The sequence below is a fragment of the Haliaeetus albicilla genome, chromosome 11, assembly GCF_947461875.1.
Source record: "Haliaeetus albicilla chromosome 11, bHalAlb1.1, whole genome shotgun sequence".
NCBI lineage: Eukaryota > Metazoa > Chordata > Aves > Accipitriformes > Accipitridae > Haliaeetus > Haliaeetus albicilla.
In genome coordinates, this window is record NC_091493.1 from 24,136,604 (window position 1) to 24,154,900 (window position 18,297).

General features: G+C 41.6%; 1 protein-coding gene across 5 annotated transcripts in view; it reads right to left on the reverse strand.

The window, feature by feature from the left end:
• BLNK (B cell linker) overlaps nt 1-18,297 on the reverse strand; it is a 106,781-nt gene that overhangs the window by 46,461 nt on the left and 42,023 nt on the right. For 2 of the 5 annotated variants that reach the window (XM_069796685.1, XM_069796684.1), the window contains exon 1: nt 2,723-3,123. The exons of the other annotated variants lie outside the window; for them this stretch is intronic. In XM_069796685.1, coding sequence (XP_069652786.1) covers nt 2,723-2,769 — 47 coding nt within the window. In that variant the 5' untranslated portion in view covers nt 2,770-3,123. Of the gene's footprint in view, nt 1-2,722; nt 3,124-18,297 lie in introns of those variants that run through there. 5 annotated transcript variants of the gene reach the window in all.

The following is an 18,297-nucleotide window of genomic DNA, read 5'->3' on the forward strand; positions in this document are numbered from 1 at the left end:
ATTTGCAGCATAATTTTTTTTTCCTGAAGTTCAGGCTGAAATCAAGGCATACTACAGCCTGCCATGGCAGCATGGCTATTGCTCATGTATTCACTCCACATTTTAGAAAACCATTCAAAGTACCAAAGTATTGTATGCACCACAAATTAATTCATCTCAGGGTAAATAACCAAGCCTAGGAATTAATTTTTCTTGACTATATGGAAGCAATTTGAACACAATGTCCTCCGAGGGAACACTTGTATAATACTGCACATACCTTATAACAAACACTATATGAAAATAATACTGGAATTCCATGAAGTTCCAGGATTCCTATCCAACTGATAGTAAAGTTAATTGAGTGACTTAACTGCAAACAACGTCCACCACAGCATAGTAGTTAAAGAGGCACATAAGAACACTTACAGTTCTTACTGTTGTAATAAACAAACAAATAGAATATGTTAAGAATTCAGATCTGACATAAGACTTGCTAATGCAACAGAAAGCTAGGTCTGGTATGCTCAAATACACCCATGGAGAATAGATGAGCTTTGCAAAACCACATAATATCTAGTTTTTCAGGTCTACACTTAAAAAAATCAAAAGCTGTACTCTCAGACACTGACTCAACAGCAGTGCTACTTTAATTTTTGCTGCTACAAAGCAAAAAATTTTAAGAAAGCTGTCTTTAGAAAAATGTGAACTATAATTACACCAATCGAAACTATGTTTGGTAGGAATATTTCTTGGCATTGTCTCTTGGCATATGGAGGAAGGTAGGTTTTTAAAGTAACCATTTTGTTCATGTAACATTCAGCGCAAACTCTGAACCATCTATGTGTCTTCCATGCAGATAGGAGGCTACATCAGGAAGTCAACTGCACTGTCAACAAGTCACATAGCGCAAAGGGGTATTCAGCTGTATCAAAGAAGGAAGAAAAGGCTGCCACCATGTTATGCTGATCTCTTCCTATATTTACACATCTGTCCTAAATTTATACTATGAATATGTACTCATGGAAAGTTCTGCCTTAAGTTTTAAAATTTCTGATACTGTAGTAAGACTGTGTAGCCAAATACCCAGGTTTCTGCCAAAGGACGTATTTCGACATGCTGAAATTGAAGCATGCATGCACTTCCACTGCATATAGTGAGGACGCTCACGCATTTGAGAAATGTGTGCTCTTACATTCCTTGCACAACTACGGTGAATTGGCCATGAGGAGGAGAGAAATAGCTTTTGATACTTCAAGATAATACAGGAAAGCAGAGCTACCTCCTTCTCTTCCTTATTTTACAACAATATTAAAACTTTGGACAAGATGAAGAGTGTCAGCCAGTGTAAAGATGCAGCAGGGGTGTGATGGCTGCCTTTCTGGTTTAGGGCTTTTGAATCGGTTCACAAACAAGTTGTGGACCATTATAACCCTCACATGTAGACACCCTCTGTATACTTGAAAGTAATTCTACTTCAATCATTTGCAAAGGTGCAGAAGACACATCCCAGCTACAATTTTATCACAGCAGAGAGTGTGTGTTTTATTTCTTTACGTACCAGCAACTGTCTTGATGGCATCAAACTTTCCATGCCATCACTCAGCTTATTATCTTGAGATAGCTAGTTCAGACCAACATTGAGCACTTGACACCATTTAGACCATTTTAAGGTGATAAATTGCCAACAAAGAGGAAATTCACTGTCTTCTTCCCCCTGTCCATTGAACCTTCCACAGAGTTCTTGCCTGTGCTGTAGGATGCAGTCTGCTAGGCTCTTATTAGGTGTGCCTGGCTGAGGAATATAAAGGTCATTGCAGCTCTTCAAGTACACCCCCTCCTAATATTTCAACAGTATGGAAAGAGTAGACATCAAAAAATACTATTCCATCAAAATTAGCTTTACAAGGGATTATTCCGATTTGCATGAAGGCTTCTGAGGAGAGGCAGAGAAACTTGACAATTGTTTATAAATTAGTATTGAGTGCTTGAGTTATTTTATGAAAAAATATTTTTCAGTATTCCTTATTTTTCAGGGGAAGAAAAAGTTTCTATGCTACTTTAATCTGAAGCAGGACTTCTTTTAACTATTCAGAAATAAAAAAAAAAGTCATGATGAAAGAGCCTTGAGGTACCAACTCCACCAGCACACCAATCGAGTCACACTAAAAATACTTCAGTAATGGTCAGCTTCTGCTTTTTTCTTCTCAAACCCTGTATTTAACATTGTTCCGCTTCACTTAGGAACGTCTGCCGTTTTCCAGCTCCCTCTATTCCACCAGTTCTTTCGAAGATCAGGAAACATTACAGAACTTAACTGCGAAAGCCATCTTCACAGGTCACTCTGATTAAACCATGAAGCAATTAATTAGCTTTTTCTAATTCGCATAAGGCTCATACATCTTAGTGAGTCAAAGACTGTTTTCTTACAGACACTTTAAAAACGTTCTTCTCTTCACTGCAGACGAAGCAGACGCACATTTTGCTTTGAAATCTGTGTCCCATTAATTGCTCCAGACCTGCGTTTACCTTCCGCCCTTCCCCGTACCGCCCCGGCCACCAGCGATGACCCGTTTTACTCCCGCACTCCTGCCAACTTCCTTGTGCCGCGGAGTCTCCCAGTCCCGCCTCGCTCCCCTGCGGAGAGCGGCCGCCCGTCCTCCCGCCGTGCCCGCAGGACCCCCCCACCCCGCGGCCCCGCTCCCCCCTCGCGGAGGAGCCCCGCGAGCGGAGCAGACCCTACCTCAACTTCTCCCCGGCCGGCACGGTCAGCTTGTTCAGTCTGTCCATGCTCCGCGCTGCGCCGGCACCCGCCGGGACGCGCCGCGCTCGTCCCCGCCCGGCACCTGCCGGCGCGGCCGCTTCCTCCTGCCGGGCTGGGCTGGGGTCGGCTCCCTCCCGCTGCCGCGACTCGGAGCGCGGCGGACACTCGTCTGCCAACGCTGCCTCCCCTGGGTTACATCCCCCCCGCTGCCGTGCCGGTAGTTGAAGCCTCTGTCAGTCCGTCCGTCCGTCCCAGCCGCGGGCACTCAGCAGAGGAGGGACCCGGTGCTCGGGGCGCCCGGCCCGGCCCCGCCCCCTGCGGCCCGGCCCGGCCCGGCCCGGCGGCGCGCACAGGTGTTTGCGGAACCGGGCGCCCAGGTGGAGCCCTCGGGAATGGAAGCGCGAGGCCTCGCTAGTCCCCTCCGCCCTTTCGACCTGAGTGCCTTAGGGAAGCCCGGGCTCGGCCTTGGAGAAAGACGGGCCGGCAGTTCGGAGCCCCCGGTTTTACAGCGGGTTAGATTTCGATACGCTTCAGTGGGCTGTGGCAGGGCCAGGTAACCCTCTCTCAGCGGCGCGTCCAGCCCCAGGTGACTTTGCAGGCCGCGGGGACCGAGGCGGGCTCTCGGCTCCCCTCTCCTCCCCACTCCGCTGCGCTTCCCGGCGAGGATGTGCCAGGTAGCAACCTGCTGCCGTGGGCACGTTCCCTTCCCAGAGGTTCTCCAGCAAAGCTAGAGGAAGCGTCCTGTTATCCCCATCCTTCTGAATACAACTGTAAGGAAAAAAAAAGTTTCCTCACCCTGTTTCTTAAACTAAGGCAGGAGCAATCCCCGATCCTTCCAGTGACACAGGGCGAGGCCGTTCCCACCCAAGAGCTAGGTGGCTGGTCTGTGTTTTATGGTTCTGATACCTCTGATCCTGGGATTTTTTTGCTTAGTCTTGGGCTCAACCATTTTTTCCTCTTTAAAGATGAACTTTACAGGCAGCTGGTTGCTTCTGAGGGGCGATGTAAGCAGATATGTGTGTTCAGTCTTTGTCCTGAAGTGCTGATGAATTTGAATTCTGCACCTTTGGAGGATGACTGTTGTCACTCTCTTTCTGTATCTTTGGCCTGTCTGCAGCTTAGTTTATAAGCTAAGTCTGCTCTAGGCAGGAAACTGACTCGTTCTTTTTTAAAAAATGTACAACTGCATCATGTTAATATGTTTTGATAAGTACAATATGCTTTGAGGACGCTCGACGTTATTTCTTAGGGAGATTCTCATTGCCACTTAGGCTAGATTTTCACATGGCTATGTCTTCTCCCCAGATCGTACTGACTACAGTTTTCTCTTGTGAAAATGTAGGAGCAAACCAGACTTTCCTGGTTAGTGCAGAAGACTCTGGGGAAACAGCCTGCCACGAGATTCATGTCTTTGGTAACAGTACTGATCTGATCTTGGCATGGCTGACTTTTTTGTTCTCTGAGCTTTCAACAGGGCAATCACTTGATATTTGCATACAGTATTTCTCTAGGGAGGGCCCATAGTGAACAAATTGCCCCTTTTGGGGTATCTTATAAAGTTTGTGGGCTTTAAGGAATAACCTAATAATGTTGAATGTTGTTTACTACACAAAACTTTGGAATTCCACCCTGCAATGTATCTGTTTATGAACTGGATGCTTTTGCTGGTTTACTCCCTAAAAGTTATTTTTGAAAATTAAATTAATTTTGAATTAGTTAAAATGAACACTCTGGCAATGTGAAGAAGTGGGCATAAATAAATTGCAGCGTGGCTTTGCTTTTTGCTTATATAATCTTCCCGCTCTATCTAAGCATGTATCAGAATACGGGATTTGCTCGGTAGGCTCATGCAGTGATTTCTCTTACACAACAGCTGCCTCTTGCCTGACTGTCACAGAAATCCCAGACCTTTTCCCTTTGAGATCTTTGGTGGCAGCCTGTCATTTGCACTGCCGTGCTGGTTTCGCCTCGTTTCTTCCTGACTCAACAGTTTACAGGTTTAGTTTTAATGCTCTGCGGTGCCCGGTGCGGAGAGCTTTCACGCCTGTCCTCGCAGCGCTGTCGCCTCGCTGCTCCCGACAAGGGGCCTCTGCCACTGCCTTGTGCTCAGGGCAGTCCCCGAGTCCCCTGCGCTCAGGCCTTGGTGACAGCGCGGCTCACGCAGGATCTCTCACCCCTGTGATCTGCTGGCCCACGTGCTTGCATAGCTGTGCAGGGAAATGGGCTGGGGAAGGAGTCCACTACACACGATCTAGCAAAAAGTCACAAAAAAGGAGGGGTTTAACTGCATCGGTTCCTTGATTTGATTCGGCACACGGGTGTTTGTGAGGGTGCAGCACGGGCTGAGAGGAATAAGGTACGTGGCTGCTTAGACTGGTACTGCTGCCAAGAAGTTACTCCTAAGAAAGTCTCCATTGCACAAGACTTGTTCATGAGATTTTGTGCTGTGAGGCCTGTCCACTGGTCATACCTCAGCCTGCTTCCTTCTTCCATGCACACACAGGGCCCAGTACACAGTCCTGCTTCACTTTAGTATCTACAAGCGTTACTCATCACCCCAAAACGGTGTCTCCAGGGGCCCAGGCTGGAGGTGGGGGGCCAGGGCCTCACTAACCCCCACTCCAGGAAACACCCTGCCACCTTCTTCAGGACCCTGGGAGAGCCTGGAGGAGGCGCCAGGTTTGAGACACGCAGCGAACATATTGTCATGCTATTTTTGTGGTTGTAACCCCAGCAACTGTCCTTCTTTGACCAAACATGCTCATTTGGAGAATGCCAAAGAGGAACTCGGATTTTTCTTACCGCGTGGGTGGCATCTTGACCATAGTGAGGGTTAACACGAAACCCTCCTCCCCAGCCACAAGTGCCATTCTTGGCAGAGGGGCATTTGTTTCGAGGGATGCCTGTGCCACCTCCATGCTCCCTGGCACATCTGGGGCCAACGGGGACAGCGTGAGACGCACGGTCACCGGCTGGCAAGTGCTGCTGCCCACTGAGATGTGGCCTGGCAACCTGGACCAGCCTGCGCTGCCCAGCTGAGGGACAGGTCCCAGGGGTGTGGGGCATAATGGTGTCCCAGGAGAATATGTATTGGCATCTTGGATGAGGCTTTTTGCAGAGCTGTTCCCACAGTACTGGTCTTCTGAAGCTACATCATTCAAGCCCTTTACCTAAATGGTATTTTCTTACCTAATGTTTTAAGAACCCGCGTTCACACAGACTCTGCCATTTTTGTGATTACATAGATAGCCACTAACTTTTTTTTTCCTGCATATGGCTACAAAAGATACAGGATAAATTCCTGGCACCATTACTTAACATGGGTAATGCAGGATTTGCCAGTAAATTCCCTTGGCAGGATGGTTCACAGAATATACATGCTTTTTTATTTTTTATTTTTGATGCTCAAAATGCCATTGAAATTTTGGAAAAGACCTTCTAAATGCTTGGACAGATTTTCTAAATGCTACTGACTGTTGCAACATAATTGCCTCATCACTGCAAGTGTTGTGGCTTAGTCTGGGTTTGTCTCTCTGATCCTCTCCCAATATGACTGTGTAATTCTCCGTTTATGCTCAAAACCAGAAAGATTTTAAAAAGCAACTTATTTATCTTGTATGTTCAGAAACTAAAATTATTTTTTACCCCCTCTGCTATTTTCTGCTGTTTATTTCCCGCCATCTCATTCCTTGTCCATGCTGCCTCACACTGACAGTGTGTTTGCTTTCTGTTTAAGAGCTGTGAGGTCATCAAGGCATGGTCAAAACCAGACTCGGTGGAACAAACTCTGTCTGAGACTGTGAGTATCCTACCTTCATTTGGTCAAAATTTGCTGTGAATTGCCAGATATTTCCTGTTTACTCAGGGCTGCAGTTTTCTATACCCTATTGTTAAGATAATTTGGGGTTTGACTTTACTTCTCTGAGTAGATAGAAAACTCCTGTAGCACAAAACCAAGGGATCAGAAGACCTGTCTGAAGCATTTTGGTCCTCGGTAAGTGGTGTTCCTAGATCAGAACAAGCATCTTCATACAGAGCCAATCATTGTAGAGAAACCATTAGGCAAAATCCAGGGTTTGACTGCTATCACTGAAATGGCTGATAGTTTTTCTTGGCTGAAGTTTTCTCTTTGATGACTGCTTTTTCTTATTTCCACTGAAATTAATGCTCTCTAGTTTAATACCTTCCAGTACACGATTTGTATGGTTTGGGCTTGTCAGGAATTCCTGCTGAAGCTACTGATATCACTACTATTCATATTACAGTGCTAAATATTATATAAAATACCAGCTGTCCATATCTTCCTTTTAAATTCATAAGCTTTGATGCTAACACCTTTTTATGGAGATCATTCATGCCATTGTGTTAATGTAGGTTACAGATTATGACTAGGTTTAGTCTAGGGAACCTAGGGGCCTGTTTGAGTTCCTGATCTGGGTTGGCAGCCAAAGGCACATCCTGACTGCATAGTGGTCTGAGGCTCAGTGATGCAACAGCATCTGCCCATAGCCTTCTCTGCATGACAAGAAACCCGAGGTATGTGTCCCAGGCAGGAGCTGTGGCACACAGGAGACATGGGCAATCAAGCTGCAGGGAAGAGTGTGAAACGTCCAAGCCAGTGTATAGGTACGGCCTTGGCTGTCAGTTGCCATTTCTGGACTTCTAGGATTTCACATAGTTGAAATAAAAAGCAGAGAATTGTAAACTGTATTATGTAGCATAAAAATTTAGAATGAGAAGGTGAATGAAAAGAACTGCAAATGGATTAGTTTAAAACATCACTTTACTGTAAATCTTTTTAATGTTGGGGCTTTTTTTATTTTTAATGCTTTGAGGAGACAGTGCTGCATCAAAGGATCTCAATGAACTATGCATGAGTATTTCAAGAGGAAGCTATTTTTTTACAGATTACATTAATGCTCATAGATACAGTCTAGTGCCTTCAATGTATATAAAACAGCTGAGAAACCTGATTTGAAGTAAGCAATCGATTTGATAACAAGGTTTCAATTTTATTCATAACATGACCATATAAGACTTACTTTTTCTCTCAGTCATGCTAGAAAACCCATTTCTTAACCCCTTCTTAATTAGCATGATTTTGTCTCCAACATTAGTTAGAGAAGGTTGTGCCAAAATTTTTTCTTAGAAGTACTCAGGAGTCAAGGATGCAACTGTTCTTTATAGGAAAGAATTCTTCATGTGGATTTCATGTACAACCTGTCTTGCCAAGTAGCTAGTGTGTTTTTTCATTTTGACTTTCCCACTTCCAGGCAATGTGGGGAACCACAAGATGTTGCACATTTTACTCTTTAGAAGATAGCTTTGTGAGCTTTTGCTTGGCTTTTCCTTCAGGAAGTCCTGACAAAAGAGCAGCGATGTAAGATCTCCTGAGCAACATGTAAAAAGATTGAAAATTCACTTAAAAATTTCTGTCTGATTTTACTGTCTTGAGGTCATAGTATTTCACCTAGCTCAGAGGTACTTCTCCCCACCTATACCTACACACTGTCTTAAATCTCTCTCAGACTCTGACAATTACTTCAAAGACAGTATTTATTCATACGTAAATGTCTCTTTAAAATTTGAGTCTACTGCTTGAGCTCTGACTTCGTGCTACTGCTGGTATAGCACTAAAGGTGAGAGCTCCAATCATGGAAGCAGTGTAATGTGGATGCAAATGTAGCCGGTCAGTAGCAGGAATTTGGCTTGATCAGTCTGTGTTCACATGAAAGTCAGTAAATGATTGCTACAGTTCTGTTTTTCAAGGCTGTAGAAGTTTAGTGAAAATAGCCCAAATTGATACCACCTATGTCTGAATTGGAAAACAGCCCAAACTCACACCACCTGAATCTGAACTGGAATCTGTAGCCATGTTGCAGGCTTGAATTTTTCCTAAAGGCCTGCTATTTTGAAGTATGTTGTATGTATTTGATCTCTTCTGCTTTCAGAATATCTGTAGGAAGATGTGCCAGCAATGTGCTGTGGGGATGAAGAGCGGAGGGGAAATGGAGGGTTAGCAGTAGACTGTCACATGCTGCGAATGCAAATTTGTGGGACTTGGTGCCAGGCCAAAAGAGCACTCAAACTCTATTGTTTAAACTGTGTCAATTTAGACATAGTTTTGCTTCCCCTTGATTTCTATTTCGGTTGATAAACTGCCTACTTAACTTGCTGTTCAGTGTCCCATAGCTGGTATTTGGAAACCATGAGTTTATGGAACATGATTTCTCATGACATTCTCTGTTATTTACTACTTACTGATTGCTATAAACAGGTGAAACACTGCTGCTTCATGTTTAAAATAATACATCTCTGTTTTTTCCAAGCATTGCTCTCAAACTAACTCTCAGATTAACTGGTCTGTTTGAATGGATTTTTTCCATTTTCAGGGTGCATATAAGCTGTTTTAAACTAGAAGACACTACTTGTACAGAAAAAGTTACATGTGGGCATTTAGTTGTGTCTTAGCAGATAAGAGGAAGGTACTCTTCTGTCCCAAGTATTTTTTAAATAATACTAATTTTCAGAAGTTTTAGTCTTGTCACTGTGGGTCAAATGGCTCAATGCCACAGTGTTAATTTTGGAAGACTCCTAGCAACTGCCCTAGAAATCGTAAAGCTTTAATCTGTTATCACTTTGGATACTAAATAGCACATTCAAAATTGTTCATATAGTAATAGTAGTAGGAGATGGATTTGAAAATGCAACTCTAAATTTAATTGAACGGGATTTGGGTTTGTCTTTAGGCTCACTGGAGGAAACAGGCTGTATGTGTAGGCATGTACTCTGGAGTAGGCAAAGATGCAAAACCAGTAAATTTAGTAGGATTTTCTCATTAAGGGTCTTCTGAGCAAACTCATTTTAGCACCTGCGGAGAAAATGTGTCTTATTTCTCTGGGGACAAATGCACTGTGTAAAAAGCTGCACTTCTGCTTTTCAGTTTTACTGTCACCTGTTCCACATGCACACAGAAACATAAAATTTGCTCTTTCAGACAGACTGATTATTTAATGTTAAACTGAAAGCGTTTGAGGTCAGATTGCCTTGGAGGCAGTGACCCGTGTTGAAGCCAACCGACAGCTACAGTGACTCTGAAGAATAGTGCTGCTGCTTGGTCTGCAAACCTTATCCCCTTCCAGCAGTCAAGAGTGACTGCAACGGAGATGCTCGTAACTGGCCAGTTTTAATCTAGCTCTGATCCTAACGTTGGAAGGGAGGGTGTAGGGGCACGGGCTGCTTTGCAGACTGGCAAGCCACTCTTGCTTCTGACTTTTCTCTGGGGCTTGCATACCCTGCTCTCCTTCCTCCTCGTCTCTTACTGCAACTGGATTAAACCTTGGGCAGGTTTGCTTCCCTTCTGTCCTCCTGTTTGCGGTGTGGATTTATCCTGGAGGGTACCCAAGAGGCCTTAGTGGGAGTGCTTAGCAGAGTGGGTCATTTGGCCCTGGCACTGAGAATGAGACTTGCAGCGGGCAGAGGAGGATGGGGGAGAAGTGTCTTGTGTCCGTCCTTTCTGCATGTGCCTACTGAGCATCAGTCAGAACTCAGACATAGGTAGTGAATGGTCTAAATATGTTTGTGTCCCTGCTGACAAAATCGCTGTGTATATTCACGCAGATAAAAGGTTGCACAAAGTTTTCAAATTTCAAAATGGAAGGGATGTCCTAAAATGAGGTTATTTTTGTATAGCACTGGTACTGTTTATGCATATCACGATGCCTTCAGTACCTGGAAAATGCTGAAAAAACAATAGTTTTAAATCACTTCTTTCCTGCACCGGCCTGTAATACATACAGCCAAGGAAAAGGGATGGTGCATCTTTTCTCTGGCACAAATGGGTAATCTGCACTGCTTCACTGACCATAATAATGGCTGCTTGAGCATTATCCTGTTGCTGCTTAGGAATAGGAAAAATACTTTTGTCTGTAGTCTTTTCTGTTTTCATGTGTTTCCACCTTCTTAAGACTGCTCTCTTCTGTGTCTCGGATAACTGGAACTGCTTAACACTATGTTCTGGGAGCAGAAATGTCACCAAACAGAAAAAGTGCCGAAAGTCCTTCTCAGCCAAAAGTATAGTGGATTTGAAATACTGCCTTCAAAAAAGACAGCAAAGTGATCAAGGAGATGGGGGACTTTCTAAAGAAAGAAATTATATTATTAATTTAAAAAGTAGCAAGCTACTATTTGAAATAATAACATTTTATGACCAAAGGTGCTATATGGCTGTGAAATGAGATAAACAGTTTCATGGAATGCTCTATTCTGTGGAGAAAAATTGCTCAGATTTGTAACTATAGCCATGAAATTTTTCTGTTGTCTAAGAATGCAAATTTTGTGAATTGTCGCAAAGAATATGTTTACACAGTTGGTAACTTTAATTGCATTAAGACTACAAAACTGTAGCAGATGAATAGGAGTGCCACACTATATCAGAGTGGTTTATTATTTTTATATATCCTATTTTGAAGCATTTATTGCTGTAGTACAGCATTTAAAAGAGTTATTTCATAAATTTGTGCTCATAAAAGCTTGCATCTTCTACTCTCAGAGTATATTGGGAGAAAAAACTCTACATTTAGTATCAAACACTGGGTTTCAGAATAACTGTTTCTACTTCTTTTTGTCATCCCTTCAGATTTAAAATATAAAGGGAACTCAGGGAGAAGGGAAACAAGAAAGAAAATTTGATAGAAGTCTACATGTAAAGAAAGACTTATATGTAAATTTGAATATTCATTGTATTCCAGTAGCACATAGTAATCTTATTCATAAACAATTATCCCTTTTCATTATAAGTTGTTCTAATAGAGAAGAAGAAAGTCACTGCATTGTGGAAGTTACAATTGAAAATATTTTGGGATTAAAGAAAGTTTCTGACTGGTAGTTTAGCAATAATATACATAGATGATAGTCTTACGAGATTTTTGATTTCTGGACACTACTGGATTTTACCAACATCTGCAGCATGGACTTGGGTACTTAAATGTTCTCTGTGTTGCAGAGATCTGCCTGGGGTTATGTAATACATTTGAAATTGTCCTGTTATTGCCACAATGAGTTTGAGTCAGGAATATCTTTATAAACAGACTGATGAGTGAAGACTAGATTGCTATGTACTATTTGTAATTTGAAACTGTTGATAAGGTATATATTATTTGTATAGCTTTTGCTATAAAATGTTCATATTAGTTAGCAAATAGGAAGACAACAGTGATACAATGGAGTCTTCCAGGGAGAAATTATTGGTTTTTAAGGCATCTTTTCCTTGAGGGTTGTGATTTTTTTCAAGCTTAAACCTTTCTCGAGGTTGCTTAACTTTCATCATTCTGTTCACAGGAGAATTTCCCCTTTTATGAAAAAGACTCCTCAAAGTATCACAAGGTTTTAAAGAAATGATAGATTTCTATTATTATTTGTATTCCTGGTGGAACTGATATCACCAACACTTTCCTGAGTCAAAGTTCACAGTGTAAATTTATTTGTTTCAGTATGGTCCATTGGGCTATTATACCAGCTCAGCAAGTGACAGACTGTTCATAGACATGCATATGGAGGCACCCACCCACACTCATTTGCTCATTCTTATCTTCATTAGGCACCTGATGCGGGCTAATGTCACAAATGTCATATGAATTAGACCTTTGAGCCGACCCAGGATTGCTTTACTTTAAGTAAGCCAATACTCAAGAATATTAGAGTAGAAAGAAATGCTGTAATAAAGGAGCAAAATTTTGAGCTTGGTATAGAATAAATTCTAAGCCTGCCTAAGGTATCTGCTGGAGCTACACCATGGGGCTGCATTTGAAAATGTTCTTCGTGTATTCGTTGTGAATGAACAACACTTCGAATCTGTACAGAAAGTGGGGCTTTCCCAGAAACTGGTGCTCCATCCTGTGGACTCTGCTATGCACATGATAGGTATAGATACATACTGATATGTTGGGTTTGACTTAGGCTGGTTCTGGGCCATTTACATCTTTAATCCTGAAGAATTTATTCCCATTATTCATTGTGGTTAACAAAGGATCTGATAGTATATTCGCCTTGATGATGGTAGATGAGTGTTGCTGAAAAGACATCATCTGTAAGGGCCTCTAGTCTGTGAACTGAAATTAGCTACATTTGTTATTTTTCAGTGTTTTCTTAGAGCCGCTTTTGTTGTTGTTGTTGTTGTAAAGCTAAAGCCCAATAAAGTACCAATATGAAGGAGGTATATCATACATGTTTAGTACTGCTTTTGGTTAAAAGCTGAAATTGTTGAAATTTTGGGTTTATCTGTAATTTTCAATAAATCCCTGGAAAGGGATTAGCTAGCAGAGAATACCTGTAAGACTGTACATGTGAATCATACTTCTATTTCTTTAATAAGACAAAATAATGACAGGAAGTATGTGAATTTGGAATTTTTTTCAGAGTATATTTAAATCTATCTATTTGTGGTCTATATGTGGACAAAACCCATCCAGTTATGAATAATTTCTTAAACATTATTTGTATCAGTATTGTAAAAGAAATATAGCTGGTAGTTCATGCTGACATTTCAAGCAATACAAACAATCCTTTTACTTCTGTGATCTTGAACTGTAACATCTATTCATTAAAGCAACAGCATGGATATGCCTTATATTCCTGTGTATTTCTTCAGAATATTATTGCTTGAGCCAGAGGAATGAAGATAAGAAGGATATATACTGATAAAGGTAATTAATTATATCAGGCAGATCAGGGATTTAGAAAAGGATCTGATTGCTTTTATGAAATGTATGGTAAGGGAAATTAACTGAAATGGTAAGATATTTTTAGGTTATTCTCTGTATTCTGAGAGCTTTGTGAAATAATAAAAAGCCATGAAACTGGGCAGTGAGGAACTAAATAGGAGAAATGACAGAGCTGTGGTAGCAGGTGTCTGGGGAAACTGAAGTGCCAGAATTGTGAAGAAGAAACTGAGACTTAATGCTCAGTCAAGGATATCATTGGAGAGTACCTAAAATGTGCAATGGCAGTGAGTGGAGGAGAATGGAAAACAGGAAAGCTAGTATAAGAACTGTGAAATACATAAAATCTCTTTTTTTTTTCCCCTCAGAACTCTTGACTATTAGGAACAGCAGGAGATTGTCAGACTTTGAAAAATCAGGCATGGCTTGTGGAAGAATAAAAGAAAATATTTTTTTGAAACAGATTGGGCAATACTCTTCCATTATCAACAGCAGTCTCAGCCCAGCCCAAGACAGCTTTGGGCAGGGAGACTGAACTACCTCCCTACTTTGGAGAGCGTCCTTTCATCCCTCTGTCCTCCAGAAGGTTGATAAAATAAGCTGCAAGAGGTGGTCTGATTAGTCCTAAACTGTAACATGCTGCAGAGAAGCTGCATAGACTGCTGTTAGCGTGGCGAGATTGGCCATAGTCTGGTCTGAAACACTTCACTTCTTCAAGAATTCAGAGCATAGCTGAATTTTACTTCTAAGAATTGTAAATAAACATCAAGACTGCAAAGTCAAAGTGTGTTTACACTGTGCAGTGGAGCACAGTGCCAGCGCTGGTGACAACTGAGCAGTCTCTGGAGCAAGACGTAGCAGAGCTGCACCTTGAGACAAGGCATTTCAGATCACATGCAGCATCCAGTAGTGCAGCAGCTTTCCTGCTTCTGGCAGCTGAGCAGCTCCTGTGCTTGGTGCTAGCTCCTCAGTCCCTACACTGCAACCACTGCAAGTGTACAGATGCTCTGAAGCACTGAAAATTAGAGAAAGCTACCACGGAAGTTGCCTGTGACTCTTAATTTCATAGATATGTGCATTATGATACTGTCTGTATTTAAGTGGTTACATATATCTATCCAGAGAGGCTCTCTGATGCTCTGAATCATGTGTTGATGAGGGTTAATACCATCTGTCATGTAGATATGCACAAGTACCATCATGCCAGTGTCCGTGGTGTTACTAAGGTAGTACTACATTCCTCACATTGGTGTTGCTCTTGGAAAGGGAGTTTATGAGGAAGGTGCTAGAAAGAGAATTGCTGAATGCCGTTTCTGCATTTCTTTGGGGCAAATCTTTGAAACATATTTTTTGCAAGTTTGTTAATTCTATGGATTGCCACCTGTAGCTGTGCAGGCTGTTGGGTTTCAGGTCTTGAATTCTGTTGCACAAAGTGCTGCTGTGGCATTCCTACCAACTGCACTTCGTCTTTTGCCAGGCCAGCTGCGCTGAACAGCCTCTCCTGAAGCTGTTTCAAGTGACTGGTTGCTACAGCACCAACTGTCTGGCTTGCAGCTGCAACAGGCTCTCCTGCCATGACTTCTCCTTGCAGCTCATCTTGTAACTTCTCTACCCTGCTTGTCAAGCTGACCCCATTTTTAAGCACCGCAGTTTTCACGGCTTAGTATCTTATCTCAACCATTTAAGTTCTCTCTTCTCATTTCTGAATCCAAGAAAGTCCATATGAAAGGGTTTAATACTTTCCTTCATTATCTTAGAAATACTGCATAGACCACCTGCCATCACAGCACAAACGTATGAACTAATGAATGAAGCTCTGCATGCTTATACAAAAGCAAAAAGAGGTTAAGATTTCACTCGTTTTCACAGAGGCTAGTCTAAAGCGAGAAGAATGAAATGTCTCTCCTGCAGAGAGCATAAATATGTGTTGATAACACACTGTAAATTAAATATTGTATTTCTTTCAAAAACTGAGAGGACTCCAGTTTGGAGACTTGGAGCAAAATGAGCCAAGACATCTGCTCTGTTTTCTGCCCAGTGTGTACTTGAGCTGGGGCACATGTGGAATTCTGCTAAAATGAGATTATAAATTAATAGTCCTTCACACTTCATTGCTTGAATGAGCCAGAAGTTATTTTCTTCTGAGTTTTGAGTCCCAGGTGCAGCACTTTCTGACTAGCAAATACGATTTTCTAAAAGGGAAGAAAGACGAGTGAATCAAAACTACAACCTCTTCTCTGTGGTCTGAGTACAGCCATGTAATAGAGAAAAGGAAAGCACATCAGCTGACAGGGTGGAGGAAAAAGATCCTGTCCAGACTTATGATGATGGTGAAGAACCGGTTTGTGATTTGGGCAACAGCTTCCATTTCTGGTTCTGCTTCTGGCTTAGTGTACAAACATAAGCAGGTCATTTGGGTCTGTGTCTTAAAAAGGTGACTTGTTAATCTTTGATTTTTGGTACCCAACTGGAGTTGCTCTGCAACTGATATTCTGTTGCTATTTAGGCTGGTCTAGAGTACTAACAAAGATAAATGTTTCTACTTTCGCTAAAATTTAGGGACATTAAACTGACTGTTACATACCTGGCTCTCCCTACAGCTGGACCAGCATATGCTTTTTTCTCAGAGGCTGATCCACTCTTGCTCTTCAAAGAGGGTTAATAGAAATCTAGTATTTTTTTAGCACTAGTGTGTCACACTGTTATCAAAAAAGTTTGTGATTTATCTTGCTTAATGTCCCTAAAAATAAGCATAGTTTTTCCAATATTAAAGAAACACTTCTATAATTACACTGTTACTCGCCCCCCCCAATGGCATTCCATAGATGGCTGAGCATGGTAGGGTACCATGAAAGGAGGTTGAGCAAGGCTGACCAATTCTAAAATTTTCTAATCTAGAAGTTGTCCTGAACAGGCTCCAGAACAGAGTGTGATGGAAAATCATGGGGTTGAAGAAGAGGAGGAGACTCTGGAGACAGTTCTAGGCTTGTACCAATGTATATATATAATATATACAGACATAAGCCAGCTAAGACTGCAACCTCTGTGCCTCTCTGTATTTTCCTTACTGGGATAGGGAGGAAAAAATGTGCCATGGAAGATACTCAGACAACTTGAAACTGGTTTCCATTGCAGGCATCAATGGTGTTGGGAAGAAAAATTGGGATTTCCTCTGACATCTTCATATCCTATCAGTTCTTTGGTGACCTCCAGATAATATCAACTGTTTTTTCAACTGTTTGAGAATGGGATTATTTTCAGTAAGAAAGGATGGGGAAAAGCACAACATTCTTTTATTTCATTGGAGTTTCTGGATGCAATTTTCATTAAAATGGAAAAAACCCTCCAACTCGGACAACGTATCTGTAACCCTGAGGCATTCCTCATCATTGCAATGGTGATAATTCAGTCTAACAGTGGTATGTGCATAAAGAAAGCCTTTTGTTGTATATTCTTTCTACTCGGTCCAGGGGCAGGAATACAGTCCACGAAACCACAAGAACTAAAACATTGCCAAGTTAGTTTCCACTTTAATCACAGCTGCAATACTGTAACATGATAACATCTGACCTGCGACCATTGCTATTTGGAAAGTAGTAAGACCCCAGCAAATATCTGCATATCGGAACTTGATCAGAAAATACAGACTTGTATATGTATATTTTGTGTATTTTTGTATATTTTCAACCTTTGAGAGAACTGTATTGCTACTATTTGTACTATCTTTTTCAAAGACTGAATGCTGTTTTATTTACAATCTCTAGTGACTTCCAATGGTTCTTGTATACAGGTGTCTGTTTCCTCTCTACAAGCTCTGCCAAATGTAGTTTCTAGCTACATCTTTATTTTTGGTAACAAAGACAGCCTTGTAATCATGGTTATTTCCTGTCTACTTCACTTAGTATTTTTATACAACTGCAGTTGACGAAATTGTTTAGTGAGAAAGGTCACTGAAGTAGGAGCTTTTTAGACATTGTATTTGTTTAAAATATCCTTCATTTAAAATTTTAAGGGGTGCTGCAAGACAGGTAAGGCTGTTGCTTAAGTACTGCATCTCTGAGTTTGTCTTAATTGTGAACTATAAGCAGAAGGTGGGCTGACAGGAGGCAAGTCGCTCATGATCTAAAAGCCATACTGCACAGGACTGAACATAAGGTGATATACATTGCTCTTCAGCTGAGCATATTGCTAGCTTGAATGTCTTCTATATTGGGTTTGGTTTTCATGCCACCTAGAACACCATTAATGTAATGCCACGTTGCATCTCCATGTCCAGTTTAGAAAGAGAGTTTGTTTGAAAATGTCTTCTGTGTGGTTGCAGTTGTAGGAGAATGTGATGTGCAAAAATAGTTTCTCCCTTGTGCAATTTTCTTTATGCATTATTTTCAGTATAAAACAATGCATAAAATACAAATTCACTGTTTATCTATGGAAAAGTATCAAATGTTATTGGACTTAAACAGTGGACAGCATATTTTGCCAAGATAGACTATCATAAATTTTTGACAGATCTCAAAAATATGACAAAGCTTGGTTAGAAGATTGGATTGGATTTCCTTAGTACTAAGAAAAGTGCCCAGTTATAGATTCATAGTATTGGAATGTGTCTGTATTCACCTGACTAGGTACTTCTTTTGACATGGAGCTGAGATGGGGAAGGTACTATGATTAAACTGTGGTCTCAGGTTCAAATCCTTGCGGTCTATGGTGGTGCCACAAGGCTTTTAAGTTCCATTCTTTCATTGTTAAGCTTTGGCAAAACACTTCAAAAATTATTTCAGAATACCAGTTTTGCCTGACTTTAGATCTAAGATAGTATGGTGAACAGTCTAGTTA